The sequence below is a fragment of the Pararge aegeria genome, chromosome 20 (assembly GCF_905163445.1).
Source record: "Pararge aegeria chromosome 20, ilParAegt1.1, whole genome shotgun sequence".
In the NCBI taxonomy this organism is placed as follows: Eukaryota; Metazoa; Arthropoda; class Insecta; order Lepidoptera; family Nymphalidae; genus Pararge; species Pararge aegeria.
In genome coordinates this window covers 2,144,304-2,160,829 of record NC_053199.1, presented here as the reverse complement: position 1 = coordinate 2,160,829, position 16,526 = coordinate 2,144,304, and the positions used below count along the sequence as shown (strand labels likewise).

The following is a 16,526-nucleotide window of genomic DNA, read 5'->3' as shown; positions in this document are numbered from 1 at the left end:
GGAGACATTCTCTCCGTGGGGAAAGGTCAAGGTCACGGAATTAGAACAAACAGAATCCTCATTCAGCCATTATTTATTGTATGCAGGGCATTGTGTCCAAAACCCGCCCACGCCTTACTTTACACCCGCGGAATGTTGCTAGCTCAAAAACTTTCCCTTTCTCCTTTTTCGCATTTTATGGTAAACATTTAGTTTGTTCGAGAAACTCTTAAAGTAGAGTGGTTTTTTGATACTTCTATATGTTCTTAATTCTGTGGACAAAATATAATCTTCTCCCACAGCTGTGTCAACTCTTAGAGCATTGGCGCAAGTGAAAATAATATAAGAGTTAAATAATAAACGGAGGTAAACTTCTGTTCCCCGTGGGCTTTTTATCCATTGATATATAAAATATATACTATAAATAAGTATATATACTGCGACAATACACTACGCCATCTAGCCCCAAAGTAAGTGTAGATTTTGTTATGGGAACTAGGATGACTGATGAATATTTTTAATGAATAATCTACATAAATACTTATAATATACAGATAAACACCCAGACAAACATTCATGTTCATCCCACAAACATTTTCCAAATGTGGGAATCGAACCCATAGTCTTCAGAAAGGAGGGTCGCTGCCCACTGCACCAATCGGCCGTAATATTTTTGCCTCCTGCCTCGTGTAGCCCTGAGCAGAGGGTTGCGACACGCTTGTCGATTGTGGAACAACCTGCTGATTTAACCAAGATTACAATAGGTAACTGGAAATTTAAATTCCCGTTAATCAGATTAGTGTAACCGGCAATCTGACCCTTGTTTTTATTCAGCGACACAAATAACCCCAAGCATTTGTTATTGATCAGAGCAGCGCAGAATTTATCACCTTGGTCTGCATCAACGGATTGAATAACTCTGGAATTTTTGAGGCACAGTTGTCCAGAGTATCTGATATAAAAACTTGAGTATCGAATAGCAAACTCAAAACAAACCCTAGTTCTACTTTTACTACTTTTTCAAAATCCTTTCTTTTGGTGCTACCAGCTATAAGTGCTGTAACCCATTTTGCTCAACAAAACTGGGCTCACGAACAGAATCTTACATGTACCCATCAACTTTATAGCCCAAACATATGGGCTTTTAAATTAAAATGTGTATTGTTTAACTTTTTTGTCAATTAGTTAATTTTATTACACAAATTTTTCAATAAATAAATAAACTTAACTGCCAATAATAAAAACCTGTCAAAATGTTAATAACTTAACGTCGATTGGCGATTAAAAATTCGTGTTACTTATTAGGTATTCGTTAAATTTCAAGGTCACACAGAAATAAAACAGAAAATATTTTTAGATAAAGAATCCCTTTATTTCGCAAATACAAGAGTCATCGACTCCACAAAGGGTTGCAATAATTAGAAGAGCTATTGCGATTTTAATGTGATAAACATATCAAATACTTTATATGTTACTTAACTACACCATAAATAATTTAGTATTAGCATATCATTTACACTGCTCACTGTATACGCATAAAGATAGCTTCTCTCTTTCACTCTTAACAAGCATCCTTACATTTAACCTAACACCTAAAATACACCGAAAATAAATAATGAATTGTGAAGATACCAAACTTATTTCAGACATTGCCTGAATATGGCTAATCAAGACTTCATTATAGGTTAAAAATTTCTAGGCCTCGATTTACTGTGTGATATTTAGTATTTACCATGTACTAAAATATTTTGTTATGGGCCGAATACCAATTTAGCCATGTCCATGAATCAAGTGTTATTTAGAAATAACCTTACGCATTTTTACCACTATCGTTGAGTGAATAACACATTAAAATTTTATCAGTAAATATTCATAAAATTCGAAAACACCGAGGTCTATTTGAATTGTGGCAAAACTGGTGTTGACTTTTGTGTTGATTTGTGTATACACTCAAATCACATGTTTTAAATTAGTGACAAGGAAGGATAGCTCTACTTTTACACCTGGCTATTTAGTGTAGATTTGTGTCATGTAAACAACATTATATATGATATTGAGGTATTTTTTATTATTTCAATTTTGAAGATAAATTGTTTACCAAACACTGTCAAACATCTGCACTGCATTAATTCTTAGTCTTAATGTTACATTTGTTTATTAAAGTATTGTTATAAATATACAAGGGCATTGGGAGTTTAGCTTCTTGATTTTAATAGCGCAAATAGTACGATTATTTTGGGATATCTGCAAGATTTTTAATTGAATTATTACAAAACCGACCCAAAACGTAAACTAGAGTTGTTCATTTTACCACACGGTTTTTTGTAGGCGGACTGGAAATTAATTATTCGCAATCGTTTTTATGAGTATTTTAAAATGAGCGACATAAGTGCCACTTTGCTAGCATATTTTCTAATTCAGCATCAACTCAAATAAACAATTAATCTTGTTGTATCTCATAATGAAATCTCGATCTGGCCGCACTAGCTACCTATAGGAACCAGAGCACTAACATTCTCTAAAACTCGTGACCTTAAAAATATTAAACATATACATCTAGCCAATACTAAGTCACTGGAAAGATCAGGTAGTTTTCGATACAATAACAAATTCTCACTCCAGGCGGATTTAGTGAGAAAGTGGTGCCAATTTTGGTGCACACAAATATGTCAACTTAATTTGCAGGTCTAAACATAGCGTTTAGTTGACCTAACGTTGCAAAAACGATAGGACTACTTTAACAGTAAGACCTGTCAATTTCGTGATTAAGGTTGTACAGTATCTCTTATCTAAATTTAAAATCTAAAATTAGTATTATTTTTGTCAACTTAATTCACAATTCACAACACTAATTTAAGACCTGTTAAGTTTAGAGATTCGTGTGTGCATCCAAGTTAGCACCACTGCTTTCATCTAAATCCGGCTTAAAGCTTATCGCACATTAGTGCACGTCAGACGCAACGAGTTCTGTGCGACACTTATATTAATCGGTGCGATCAGCTTCATACAACCAACCATATTTATATAATAATAATAATGCTAAATAATATAATTATTACACTCTCATACTAATTTTATATGTGATAAAGCCATTAATCATAAATTTTGATCCTGATCAATAAATTTATACTTGGCGTAAGGGACAGTGTACAAAATAATAAAAAGAAGGATACTAATATTCAATTTAACAGATTGTAATATACTGTTTATTTTATTAATTATTTTCCTTCAATATGCAATTAGGCACAAATGAAATAACAAAGAAATAAGCCATGGTTGAAATACTACATTGAAATAAACAATAGTGCTTTTGTTTGCGAAAGAAAACACTGTCACAAGAGCTTAGCACTAGTTTTATATCTGTCTATCACTAGCACCACTGTTTAAAATATATGCTGGTGTCAAAGAACATTTTTAACAAGTCACTTTAAATACAAGAGTTTGTTTTTAAATATTTACAAAAATGTTAAGTATAAACTCCATGAGAATACTACTAAAAACAACGTCTGATTTTGAGGTTAAAATCATTTTCATTGTTTTTAGGTAATATTAAAACATTATTTTAATACACTGTACCTACCCCACACTAAAAAAAAACAGGTCCAAATTATTGCTTTTTCAACAGACAGCATTTTGTAATGAAATTATTTTTAACCTGTTAGTTTAGTGTTAAGATTTCAGTAAGCCAAACTCCAAATTATCAATAATATGCAAATGGCGGAATGGAATCATCTAAAATGGTCTGTGTTACAATAATACACTAAATATTATTTATTATATGTTGTGACATGGGATGTAATTTTAACTTATAAAACCCATTTAACGAAAATACACATAACTGCTTTTTATTATTTAAATGAAACCAGATAGAAACATTTCTTACTTATTATTCCTGCTTTATATTTTTGTATCAAAGACCATTAAATGCTCCATCGCCTTAAAGTTATTTTATCGTTTTAGTTACATAATATTTTAGCAACCAAAATACAAAAATGTTGTGAATTTGAAATTGTGATGAAGAAAATATTTTTCTTAATGCATAATATATTTAGTCACATATTAATGACGCTTTACAAAACATTTATTAATATTTACATCTATATCTTCCATATATTTTTATATATTAGTGTCTTTTCTCGATAAACACAATGCATACAATATTATGACATTTAATTTATAAGAGCATTGCAGGGGGGGCCCCTACTAACGTTTTATTGGTAGTGTAGTGTAACAAGATAGAACTATTTTCATTGGTCGATAGTAATTATTGCAAAATAGGCAATGCACTTTTGTACATCGCCGTTTTACAGCGAAAATCACTTAATCGAAAAAACCCTCTGTTTTTTTGCATAACTAAATAGGATCCAATTTTTTGGTTGCATTAATGTTGAAATGGATATTTCATGGTTTTGAAGGAATTCTTTAGTTTTTAAACTTTCAATTGCATTTGTTTCCATTATGTTTGTGCGTCCGGGTTTCGTTATTTATCAAAGATTAAAAACAAACTGCCAAAAAAGGTTAAGTTTCTCAACAAGCTGTACAAACTTTTTGGAATTAAAATATTTCCATTCATAACGTTTTTCTCAACCAGCAATTATAGGTAACGAGTCTGTGATTAGTAGGGACCCTGACACACTCTATGGATGTTACTCAGTAAATATTTACACAATATAATAATATATTGTACATAAAATATTTAAACACGTACAGATATAACACGCAAACTAATTGCACAGCCACATTAGCAAAGCGCCCCGGAAAGTCAAGCGTGTTGTCTCAAATAAAATCATAATATTTTGTGAGAGATTGTAAGTGAGAGTTGATTTGACTCAACACGTGTGACTTCGAAAATTTGTGGTTACGTGGCACCAATGTGTTGCCGGCTTAAACCCAACTAAAAAGTAAATCTCATAACAATAGCCTTCGATCTAAGAAACAATTTAAAAAATAAAATTCTCAGTCTTCTATTATAATATTATAGATCATTTAACATTAGATCCTGGATTTACAAAATGTATTTATACAATTTGTACAATATAATCAGTATATATGTTTATTATAGAAATTGACCTGACCTAAGCTACAATAATATTTTGTTATCAACAAACTTATTTCTTTTAACTATTTATATTATATTCTATACATATAAGTTTTGTGATGATAATATTGATTTGATCGTACCAAATCAAAGTGCAACTGCCTGTACTGTAATCGCAGTTGTTTTATAAATGTTACAAATTAAAGTAACATTTGTTTGCCGCGCAACAATTGATTCAACCATTCCTATTGTCTGATTATACTCCACAATATTACCCGATAGTATTACAGTCCAAGACAATAATGTACTATGTACAAGACTTTGCAAAGCAAGTTGCACTAAATTATGGTGAGAGGACACCTGCCATTGCCAGACGCGTGATCAGTCCTCTGTCAGGACTATTCCACCCTATTCCCCATGTTTGAGACACAGGTTTACTGGTGTCCCGGCAGCCTGAAACCTACCAGTCTCTTTTGTGAACCTCACGATATCCCCTATAGAGAGGTTTGCCAGGTCTTCTACACTTATACTGTCCTTACCTTGTAGTTCCCATCTTACCAGCGCATACATGGGGTACTCAGCTATGAAATGAAAACTGGTATCCACCTCACCACACTCTGGACAGGATGGATCTTCTGCACTAAATTATGGTACAATGTGGTACAAAGTGCTACAAGGGGCGAGTGTATATTGACTTTAAAATTTTTATGTATCAAGACACATCAATTAGTAAAGTTAAATTTCAGAATGCCTTCCTAGCAAATCACTGAAAGAAACGACAATAACTATGTATTTACATACCTAAAAAACCATACCAAATGAAAGTGATACTTGGGCAATTGTAAGTGTCTGACAAGGCATAGAAACCTGTTTAATGGAAGGTCTTACCATGCATATCTGATGTAAAATTGTTAAAAAGTAAATTTCTTCTTTGAATAAAATCACTTGTTATTATTAGATAAATTATTTGCTTTACAAACATTGGAGTTTCCCTGACCACCCCAATTCGGGTCCAGAATGATTTTCCAAATTGAAAATCAGCGCATGTACAGGGAGTTAGACATTATTGATAAAGTACATAGTACATTACTACTCAAGAGAACTGCACACTCAAAAGGTATTAACATCACATAGTTCATCTGTTCAAATGCGTCTGCAGTACACCCACAGGCTATTTTGGAAACAGTGTGAAAATAAATAATTATTTATTACCATTCAGAAACACATTTACAAGAACGGGAAATAAAAATATAAAGTATTAATTGAATCCTCCAAATTAATATATTCTGCAGTTGTACAGTACGTGCAGAGTCTTTGAAGTAGCCGACGCCCTTTCTTTCGCCTTTATCTTTCATACAAATTTGAACAGACAAAGTATACTTCGTATAGCCTTCATATATTCTCTCACGGGAAGTTAAGTCTTTCCGAATGTCCCTGACTCTTACCTTACATAAATTAGTTTTCCAAAAAGCACTAACCATATAATTTCAATCTAAGTAATAAAAACTAAACAACTACCAGTGTAAGGTAGATCTACGTTATCGAGACCAATCTTATCCAATTAAGACAGATTCTACAGAAATCTCAAATATGCTGATCGCAAATTACAAGGTTTGCCTGCACTCAACGAATTAATCATTGTTAGACACCGCTTTCGCGTGGCTAGCTATCCGTACAGGGTGGTTTAAACGCAAAAAAATTATTTTATATTATAATGCATTTTGTTTTAATTTATATTAAAACAAAATGCATTATATCAATTGTCCAAATACAAATTCAGACCAAGTACTAGGCTCGCGATTTGTAAAGTGCGTTCAGCTTACAAAGCCAGGCATTACGGCAGCCTCATCTGTTACAACACAAATTGTTTACAATATTGCTTTTTACAATCTTAATATATACATTGTTGGACTTAACATTTTGTCCGTTACCTTAACTGCTTAGAGTCACTTGACAGCACTTTTCATATAAAACGTCAACGTGTAACTTCACTCGACTGTAACTCTATTTGTGTCACTCCTCATAACTATCCTTCGATTTGACCACTTTTCAGTTGTTGTTGAGGTTTGACATTTCATACAAAACACTTTCACCGGTCCACGGTCACCGTCCCCACCACTAGTCGCTCTCACTGTCGCTATAGCCGTGGTGGACAGCCATGCCGTACTGCGACAGCTAGTTGGCGCGCGCCCGCTTGGCGTGCGACGACGGCGGCGCGTGCGCCGGCCGCGGGGACTGGTGCGCCTGGTGCGGCGCCTCGTCCGCCAGGCCGGAGCGCATCATGTACTTGAACTGCGGCATGTGCTGTATGACGTCACGGATCTGCACTAAAGCCATGCCGTTCTCGCCGGCCGCCGCGGACTTGCACTTGCCACACATGCGCAGAACTTGCAGCTGGGTTCTGAAAAATATATGTAACGTTAGTGAAATGCTGCTTTTGTCTGGTGGGAGGCATGAACCCACATTGGAGCAGCGTGGTGGGTCTATGATCTAAAACCGTATCACCTATGAGAGGGGAGGCACATGCCCATTCATCATCATGTAAAGGGGTAAGACAGTAGTCCACCACGCTATCCTAGTGCGGATTGGTGGACTCCACACACTAGAACATTTACGGAGTAATTTGTGATTTATAATTTTTTTAATACTTATACTCCACACCAAACAGATCTTCGGCAATGTGCCCTCTACGCACGTTATGCTCCGAAACCGGAGCATCCTCAGGAGATGTTGACTTTACAATGAATAATTGTTAAGTTGTCTTAACGAAACGTACGTGTCAAACGTGCAGGGTACATTGCCGAAGTATTCGGTGTGGAGTATAAGTATTGAGGAAATTATAAATTCCACCATAAAGATTATCCTGCGTTTCGCGGAGTGTAGCAAATGAAGCTTTATTTTCAAAATCTACCTACGTTTTTTTTTCTTTATCGTCGGTTGTTTGTTTGTTTGTTTGTGTGTATATACACTCACGTGTTGGGCTTGTAGAGCGTGAGGCCGAGCGCGTCCAGCATGGCGCGGCAGGTGCCGAGCGGCACGCGCGGGAAGAAGTGACTCGCCAGGTCGGGCAGAGTCATCAGCTGTTCCGTGTACTGGTAGGGCTTGGCGTTGATGCACGGCACCATCGTGTTCTCCACCACCGCCTTCTGGACCTGTCGACAATAGCTGCCATGAGTCACCTTTGCCAGAACAGCGCATCTAGCTACCTGTCGACAAAAGCTGCCATGAGTCACCTTTGCCAGAACAGCGCATCTAGCTACCTAATGCTAGAATATATGTACTTCTATTGGAAACCACAAAAAGTACATGAAACACAAAAACAATATCCAAATAGCGTTTACAGTATAGCAACCTTATCCGCTCCATAGCGATCTCTTCCAGGCAACCTATCCTATTATTAAATTAAATCAAATAAAGAAAAATTTGGTGGTGTGTAATAACTTTAGAGGTACATTATTTACTGTCTCTGTGTGGAATTGAAATCCTAATAGTTTCTGAGTAAGCAGCTGCCATTGTTATTAATGAAATAAATCAGATACATAGCCACACGCCGCGTAGCTTAGGTACTAAGCGCGTGTCGGTCTTTTATCTTCATAGGGTTGTCATTAGTGAACACAATGTTTTAAATTCGTTTGTATGGAAAAATAAATATGCTTCTATTGATACAATATTTTCACAGGGTGATTCCTTATGAAATATACTTATGCATACTTCAAAATTATTTCGTAATTCTTCTACACGTTGTATATCTTTATTTAAATATATAATTAAATATTTTATAAAACTTATCGAGTAATCCAATTTAAGTTTGGGGTAGCTTAAGTCAATATTGTATGCAGTTATAAAAATTGGACGTTTGGTCACCGACAGAGCTAGTCTGACCAAAGGCATTTAACAAGTAACATCAAAAATTGTACTACCAACATTTGTTTTACTCGTTTTAATGCTTTCTTTGTATCTGGCATCACAATGAATGACGTGACGTGACAGATATTCTAAAGGAAATGTCAAAAAAAAAAACACATTTTATTATTTAGCTAGCGAAACGCCCCAGTTTTTCATGTGTGCAATGTAGTTACTAATGTGGATCAGTTTGCAGTAAATTAATTAAGGTTTAGCAAGCGATTTCACTGGTAGTGTAAATCTTTGAATTTCTTTGCTTTTTTCTACTATTATATGCATATTTAGTAAATATAAACCTTCTCCTTGAATCACTGTATCTATTGCTGCAAACTGCATTAAAATCTGTTGCGTAGCTAAAAGCCACGTGCACAAAAACCGAGAACGACTTTTGTTACGGTATTTTACCATTTTAGTTAGTATTTTACACACCTTTACCTGCCAAAGCCAAGATAACCCACACTTTATGATTGTCCAATGCTCGTAACTGTGTTGAGAGCAACACTGAGAAAAGTTCGATATTTATAAAACAACGAAGGTCTGAGCTTCACTCGCAATAGCTAACGGAAAATATTTATATACGAAAGTTTCACAGATATTGGAAGAAAGGCATATTTCTACATATGGCGTATTTTTTTTTTTTTAATTAAATATACTACGACAATACACACATCGCCATCTAGTCCCAAAGTAAGCGCAGCTTGTGTTATGGGTACTGAGATAACTGATGAATATTTTTTATGAAAAATATACATCAATTCTTATAATTATAAATAAACACCCAGACACTGAAAAACATTCATGTTGATCACACAAATATTGTCAAGTTGTGGGAATCGAACCCACGGCCTTGGACTCAGAAAGAAGGGTCGCTGCCCACTGCGCCAATCGGCCGTATTCAAATAGTTTACCTTCTTCTAGTGCAATCACCTGCCAGAAGTTGGCAGCTAATAGACCTAACTGAGCTATACCACTACGTGTTTGAGTGGTTCGTACTTTGGATTGCGCATAATATATCACAGATATTCACCCTTTCTCCCTTTCTATGTTATTTTTAGTAATCAAAATTCTTTGAACAATAAAAATGTTATACAAGTGCAATTTTATTTTCACGCTTTCATAACCTCATAAGTTCCCAGTTTACTACAAATAAAACATGTGTTTACTTTATAGCGAAATATAGGTATTTATTGAAAAAGTTTTTCCTCTTTATACATACATGCTATAGCATTTAACATAATCAACATAATATTCGTATATATAACGATTTGGTAACATTTAAACTAACAAATATAATACACTTTCATCACAGCTTCTGTTAAACAAAAACGTAGGGCAAACTTATCCAAAAGCATATTATTTATTAATTTACTAAATTATTTTGTGCAATTTTCTAGGAGACCCTGTACATTTTGTCCACAACGTTTTCATATGCCCGAAATTAGAGTAATCCAAAACCTTCTGATGATACATAGAATTTAGTATGTATTTCTAAATATTTGATAGAAACAGGAGTTACGGGTGGAGTAGAGAGTACTTTGCGGAATTCCACGATATACAATGAAAATTAGGCTCAATTTGCTATACTCCGCGAAAAACAGGAGAATCTGTATGGTGTGATTTATAATTTCTTCAAACCTTATACTCCACACCAAACAGATCTTCGGGTCCCTCTACGCACGTTTCGCTCCGACACCGGAGCATGTCCAGGAGATGTTGACATTACAATGAACAATTGTAAAGTTTTTAACAATAAATAATTAAATAAAATAAACAATAAAAAAATAATAGCAAATTAAGGTTACTGTTCATTGTATAGTAGTGCTATCCTTTTCCCCTAAAACCCTATCATATCAACATCATCAAAGCGATTCAGCGTTCCGGTACGAAGCCACCATAGAAACCGATTAGGGGTTAATATAAAGCTTAGCCCGCTACCATCAGGTGAGGTTGCAGTCAAGGTTGTATGTCAGTATGCTTGGTCCCTGAACTATCAAAATTAGCCTAGAAAATTAATTCTGATACTAAATTGGTATAAACATAATTTTATGCCACTATTAATACAAATAACATTCTAGAATAACCAAAAATTAACATAGATTTCTTTCATAACAAAAAAAATGGCCCCTATCATAAATTTGTTATACATTTATATCATTTATCGCTACTTAGCGATAAGTCCACCTTTTGTGTTCTACTATTTCAAGTTTACGCTTTGCATTTTGATGTTCTTAATGTGTGTAAAAAATAAAGAGTTTATAGATATATACATTTATCAGCAAATCTTCATCAGCATGCATTTCATTAAACAGACAGACAAACAAAAAAAAAAGTACGTTTATCGATTATAAAGTGCCCAAAAAAAAACAGACAAAACAGCGAAGCGTTTGCAATAGGATCCCGTATGGAATCCTAAAAACAAAGCCTTGGCATTATTAGTATCAAATCATAAATCATTTAAAATAATTGATTTTACAAAAAAAAAAATTGAGAGATTGTTTCGAATTGCTGCTATAAACATTTGTTTTCAATATTATGTAGGAAAAAAACGTTTCTATAAAAATTAAGAAAATCTCAGATCATTTACACTCACTTCCATGATCATGGAGAAATTATGGTTAAATTAAATTTACAAAATTGTATGAATTCATCACATTCATCTCATAAACATCAGCCTAGTCAATGTCCTATGGATAAATAAAATAGACATCCTAAATTAAAATATTCATATCATCTTTATACCAAATTAAACAATCAGCAAAAGCTTTTTAGACTGGGAAACAAATCTGGCCAAAAAACACAGATCGGTAGAACGTGTAATGAGTGTTCGAATGCCAGATGAAACATCATAGTAATGTTTATAAATATGCGAACTAACTAAATAATATATAATAACCTTTTCTTTCTAACTTGTCTTTCTATGCCATCTACTCATCGTATTCATGTTTGATATATTTTAAAAATAATTTAAAAAATAGAGAAATAACAGCGCAAAAATCATTATTTATTGAAGAATCAAATTTCTTTTTAGACTAGTAACCACTAAGAAGTAATGCAAATATTGTATACATAATAAGACATGCTAGAAAAAATTAATATAACATTTTAATCTTTCAATTATTTCACTAAGGCTTTAATTTTTTTAGAGGTCCCATAGAGATTCTCTTATAATATAAACACTTATAGGTCGTTTGTTAAAAGGCCATCTCTTTTCAGTTTAATCATAATATAAATCACGTTTAGTAGGAACTCTCGTAATTATTTTCAACAATTAAATTAATTTTCCATCCCGTGACATGAAGTGTTTGCGCCAGTTATACTAACAAACACAACACACAAACTTATACTCATATTATAACAAAGCCATATCTCTAGCTTCGAGATAACAATTTACAATATCAAACTTTCTTCATGATCATATTTTCTGAAGAAGGTTTAATAAAAGAGCCATTTTAACTGGTCCCGTTTTTTGTACATTTTATTTGATTTAAAATTAATTTTTTTGGATAATATTTCTTTTTTGATGTACATCCTTAAACAAAAATAACACTTTTCACGTAAGACAGACACAAGTTAGCCACGTAATGCTCGTAGTTTTAAGACTTTTATGAACTTTAGACCGGTCATTATTTTTTTTTTTTTTATACTACGACAATACATACATCGCGATCTAGCCCCAAAGTAGGCGTTAACTTGTGTTATGGGTACTAAGATAGCTGATTAATATATATTTTTTTATGAATATAATACACATAAATACTTATAATATACAGATAAACACCCAGACACTGAAAAACATTCATGTTGATCACACAAACATTTTCCAGTTGTGGGTATCAAACCCTCGACCTTGGACTCAGAAAGCAGGGTCGCTGCCCACTGCGCCACTCGACCGTCTTAAATTAATTGTGACGTTCTTTGGTAAATGTTACGTGCGATTATCAAATATAAACAGTTTCCCTGACCGATTTCGGTCAAGGTGGTCCATCCATCTCTAGAGAGTTTTTTCCAACTACGCGGGAGGTATTATCGTGCTCAAGTGAGTGCAGATGCAATCAGTTTCTCTCGCTCTCGTAGTCCAATATAATTGTAGCTCTGACACGGACGGACAGAGATCAGGCGTGCGATCGACACCTTGAAGTGAACTCTGGGCAAGTGAACCCAATACTATATCTTTTCACCCGACCCCGGGGCCTCGTGATCTGCAGTAAAAAATGCTCACCTCTACACCAACGAGGTAGTATCAGATATATCCTTGTCGGAGTTCGAAGTAGAGTAGCAAGTCACAATGTAAAGGACATAATGATATAGTAGGTCAGGACATTAATGGTTACCCCGCCTGGATTGCTCGGGGTTGTATCGGCTGTCCCTCCCCTGCATGCGGTTCCGATCGTGCTCCTGCTTTGTCTTTTCTCTTCTTCGTTTCTTCTCCTCGTCCCGCAGAGCCCGGAGGTTCTCCTCATTTCTGCGCTCTTTCTCCTGCCGGCGGCGTCGGTCGTGGTGCAAGCGCAACTGATTCTCCTGATGGCGTCTCTGTTGCTCTTGCAACTGGCGACGCGCGTCTTGTTGCCACGCGTCGCTTGCTGCCAGCCTCCGCTTCTGTTCTTCTCGGTGTCTTTGTTGCTCTTGCAAGTTGGGCAATGCCGGTCCATGGCGCGCGTTACTCGTTGAAACCATACTCCTATGTTGCTCCTCTCTGCGCTGTTGCTCTTGCAATGTGCATACCGCGCCTTGTACCCGCGCGCAGTTTATCGCCGCAAAATTCTTATGTTGCTCCTCATTGCGCCTTTGTTGGTCCCGAAAGTTCCGCAACGCGTCTTGTTGCCGCGCGTTAGTCGTCGACGTTTGTCGCTTCTGTTGCTCGTTGCGCGTGACGTCCTGTTGCCGCGTGCTAGTTGCTGGAGTTTTTCGCTTCCGTTGCTCTTGCAAGTTGCTCAACTCGCGCTGTTGCCGCGAGTAAGTTGCAGCCGTTGATTGCTTCTCTTTGCTTTGGCCTTGTCCTTCCGAAAGTATCTGGGAAGTAGGAATCCGTAGCTTTTTAACTTTAAATTTTATTCTTTCTTTTTGGGGTAGTTTTTTTGGCACTTTTGTAACGGTTTAGTTTATCTAAACTAACCATTTTAAATAAAACATCCATATCACGGACTTATTTCACGGACTTATTTGGTATACCGATAAGCAGACTCGGTAAACGGTAAACCAATTCTAATGAGGTGGTTGTTTGCTCGCAGTCTATCTCGGCGAAAAACCAGTTCTTACCGGTTGCAACTGGATATAATGTTGTATCCATACAAGGAAAGTCGTAGACAAGATAAAAATTACAATACTCTCTTGTAATTAATGTACCTTGAATTATATCATGCAGTTTGTGTTTTAACCAAATTAAGCCGAGAGGTACATGGTGGCCTCGACCACTGTTATACGGCGTTGTAGAGGTTAGAGCCACTTCGATTTTCAAGGAACACCGAATCGACTAACTACTGGTTTTTAATTATTTTTTTATCATAACGTTAGTAGTAAAATGGACGTCAGAAATATGATTGTTACAGTACAGTTAAGTATCGTATAAGTCACTCACCTTATAGGGCGTGTGGTTGCCAGTGATGTTCACGTCCGGGATGGGCGTGAGTCGCTTGCGCGAGTCCGACGTGTGCGTTCCCGAATGCCCATTCATTGAGCCAGTCACTTGCGGTTGAACACTGTTGGGACAATCGCATATGTTTAACTTAGCTATAGCACCATGCACTAGTTAAAACAGGTTTCCACTTGTGCGCCATTCCCCGTAATAGAAAAATTTGTAAATTTTATAGACATAAGTAAAGCTGTTTGTTCGACAGAAACTCAGCAACCAATCTGATGACATTATACAGAAAGTTCTATTTAGATAAAGGCTAGTTTTTATCCCAGGAAAACTTTGTGGGATAACTGTTTGGAGTTGAGTGGAATGTTGAACAAGTAATAAATCACACCGTACATATTCTTCTGCTTTTCGAAGAGTATAATGAATTAAGTTAATTATTGATTGAGTAACATTAGTTGTATGTTAGTGTTTCAAAGCGAAAGTCAAAGTCAAACATTTCTTTATTCATGTAGGCACATAGTTTATGTGTTCATTACATACAAATATGTACATAGCAGTGAGAAGTGATGGCGATAACTACATTCGGTAACCTAAAACTAAATCTACGAGGGTTTCTTTATGTTATCACCATCTCACATTGCCATTGAGACAAAAATATTTTTAGAAGCAACCTGCTTAAAGGAACAATTCACACCTAAGTTTTTTTTATCGTTTAAGTAATCCTTTATAGTGTAATAGGTCTGTTCAATAAGCTTTCAGTTAGTACAAACTTTGAACTTTGTTAAAGGTCTAAGATATGAACCGCTAATTTTTGATTGAAAGCGACTCGTTTGCGAAAGCATGCAAATCTTAAACTATATAATCTACCGACTGGCGCAGTGGGCACTGACCCTGCTTTCTGGGTCCAAGGCCGTGGGTTCGATTCCCACAACTGGAAGGTAAGAAGACTGGTTCGGAAGGCAGATTCTTCCGAGTCTTAGTCCGGCGAGAAATTCAACAGTTGCTCTTAAACAATTTACAATATATATAACTTTTTCCTATTATATTACTTAAACGATAAAAAAGCTTGGGTGTGAATTGCTCTAACTTCATATTAATTTACTGTGTGATGGTAAAAACAAAAAAAAAAAATACCCGACTATGTTTGTTGTGGGCTCTTCTTAGACCAGGGCGCTTTGGAACCCACGTAGCTTTAGGTTTAAATTAGCTAACGAATATATCACCATCCCCTTACAATTATGTAAACATATATGCATGAACGCTTCATAGGTGCCTGTGACAGGCATACATGAATATAGAATTTTGAATTTGAATTAGAATTTACATTTTACATTTTGACATTCATTTTTCTATCTTGTAAGAGATGAAAGCGGAGCCGGATGTCTTCCAAGCAACCTTGTCATTACCTCGCTGTAATGAATGTGTTATAAAATATTCTTTAAGTTAAGCCGTCAAGGAAATATATAAACATATTATGAAAATTAAGCTTAGTTTGCTATACTCCGCGAAAAGCAGGAAAATCTGTATGGTCATATTTATAATTTCTTCAATCTTTACACTCCACACCAAACAGATCTTCGGCTATGTACGCTCTACGCACGTAACGCTCGGAAACCGGAGCATCAGCTGATGTCTTAACAATTATTCATTGTTAAGTTAACATCTAATCATTCATTGTTAAGAAAAAGTAGACATAAACAGTCGACTCACAAGAAATGGTCATAAATTAGTGTCATCTGCATATCGTCTGCGAAAGGTACAGGGATCATTTGTGGGATTGAGTATACGCTTTTATAATATGATTCCTAAGGTGATTTTGGACCTGCCAATGCACAAGTTTAAAGAATTTGTTAAAACACATTTATTACAGCGAGGTTACTATACAATTGATGATTTTTTTAATGACAAGGTTGCTTGGAAGCATCCGGCTCCGCTTTCAGCTCTCACAAGATAGAAAAATGAATGTTAAAATGCAAAATGTAAATTGTTGATGTTGGAAAAGAGCAACTGCTGAGTTTCTTGCCGGCT

The 16,526-nt window shown here is 35.5% G+C and overlaps 1 protein-coding gene across 2 annotated transcripts in view; it reads right to left on the bottom strand.

Annotated features, from left to right (window-relative positions):
* Positions 1-1,327: 1,327 nt before the first annotated feature.
* LOC120632482 overlaps positions 1,328-16,526 on the bottom strand; it is a 31,675-nt gene continuing 16,476 nt past the window's right edge. Inside the window, exons 5-7 of one of the 2 annotated variants that reach the window (XM_039902268.1) lie at positions 14,496-14,616; positions 7,991-8,169; positions 1,328-7,418 (exon numbers count right to left, since the gene is read on the bottom strand). In XM_039902268.1, the coding sequence (XP_039758202.1) occupies positions 7,193-7,418; positions 7,991-8,169; positions 14,496-14,616 (526 nt within the window). In that variant the 3' untranslated portion in view covers positions 1,328-7,192. Of the gene's footprint in view, positions 7,419-7,990; positions 8,170-12,778; positions 13,931-14,495; positions 14,617-16,526 lie in introns of those variants that run through there. The other variant, XM_039902266.1, reaches the window with a different exon arrangement.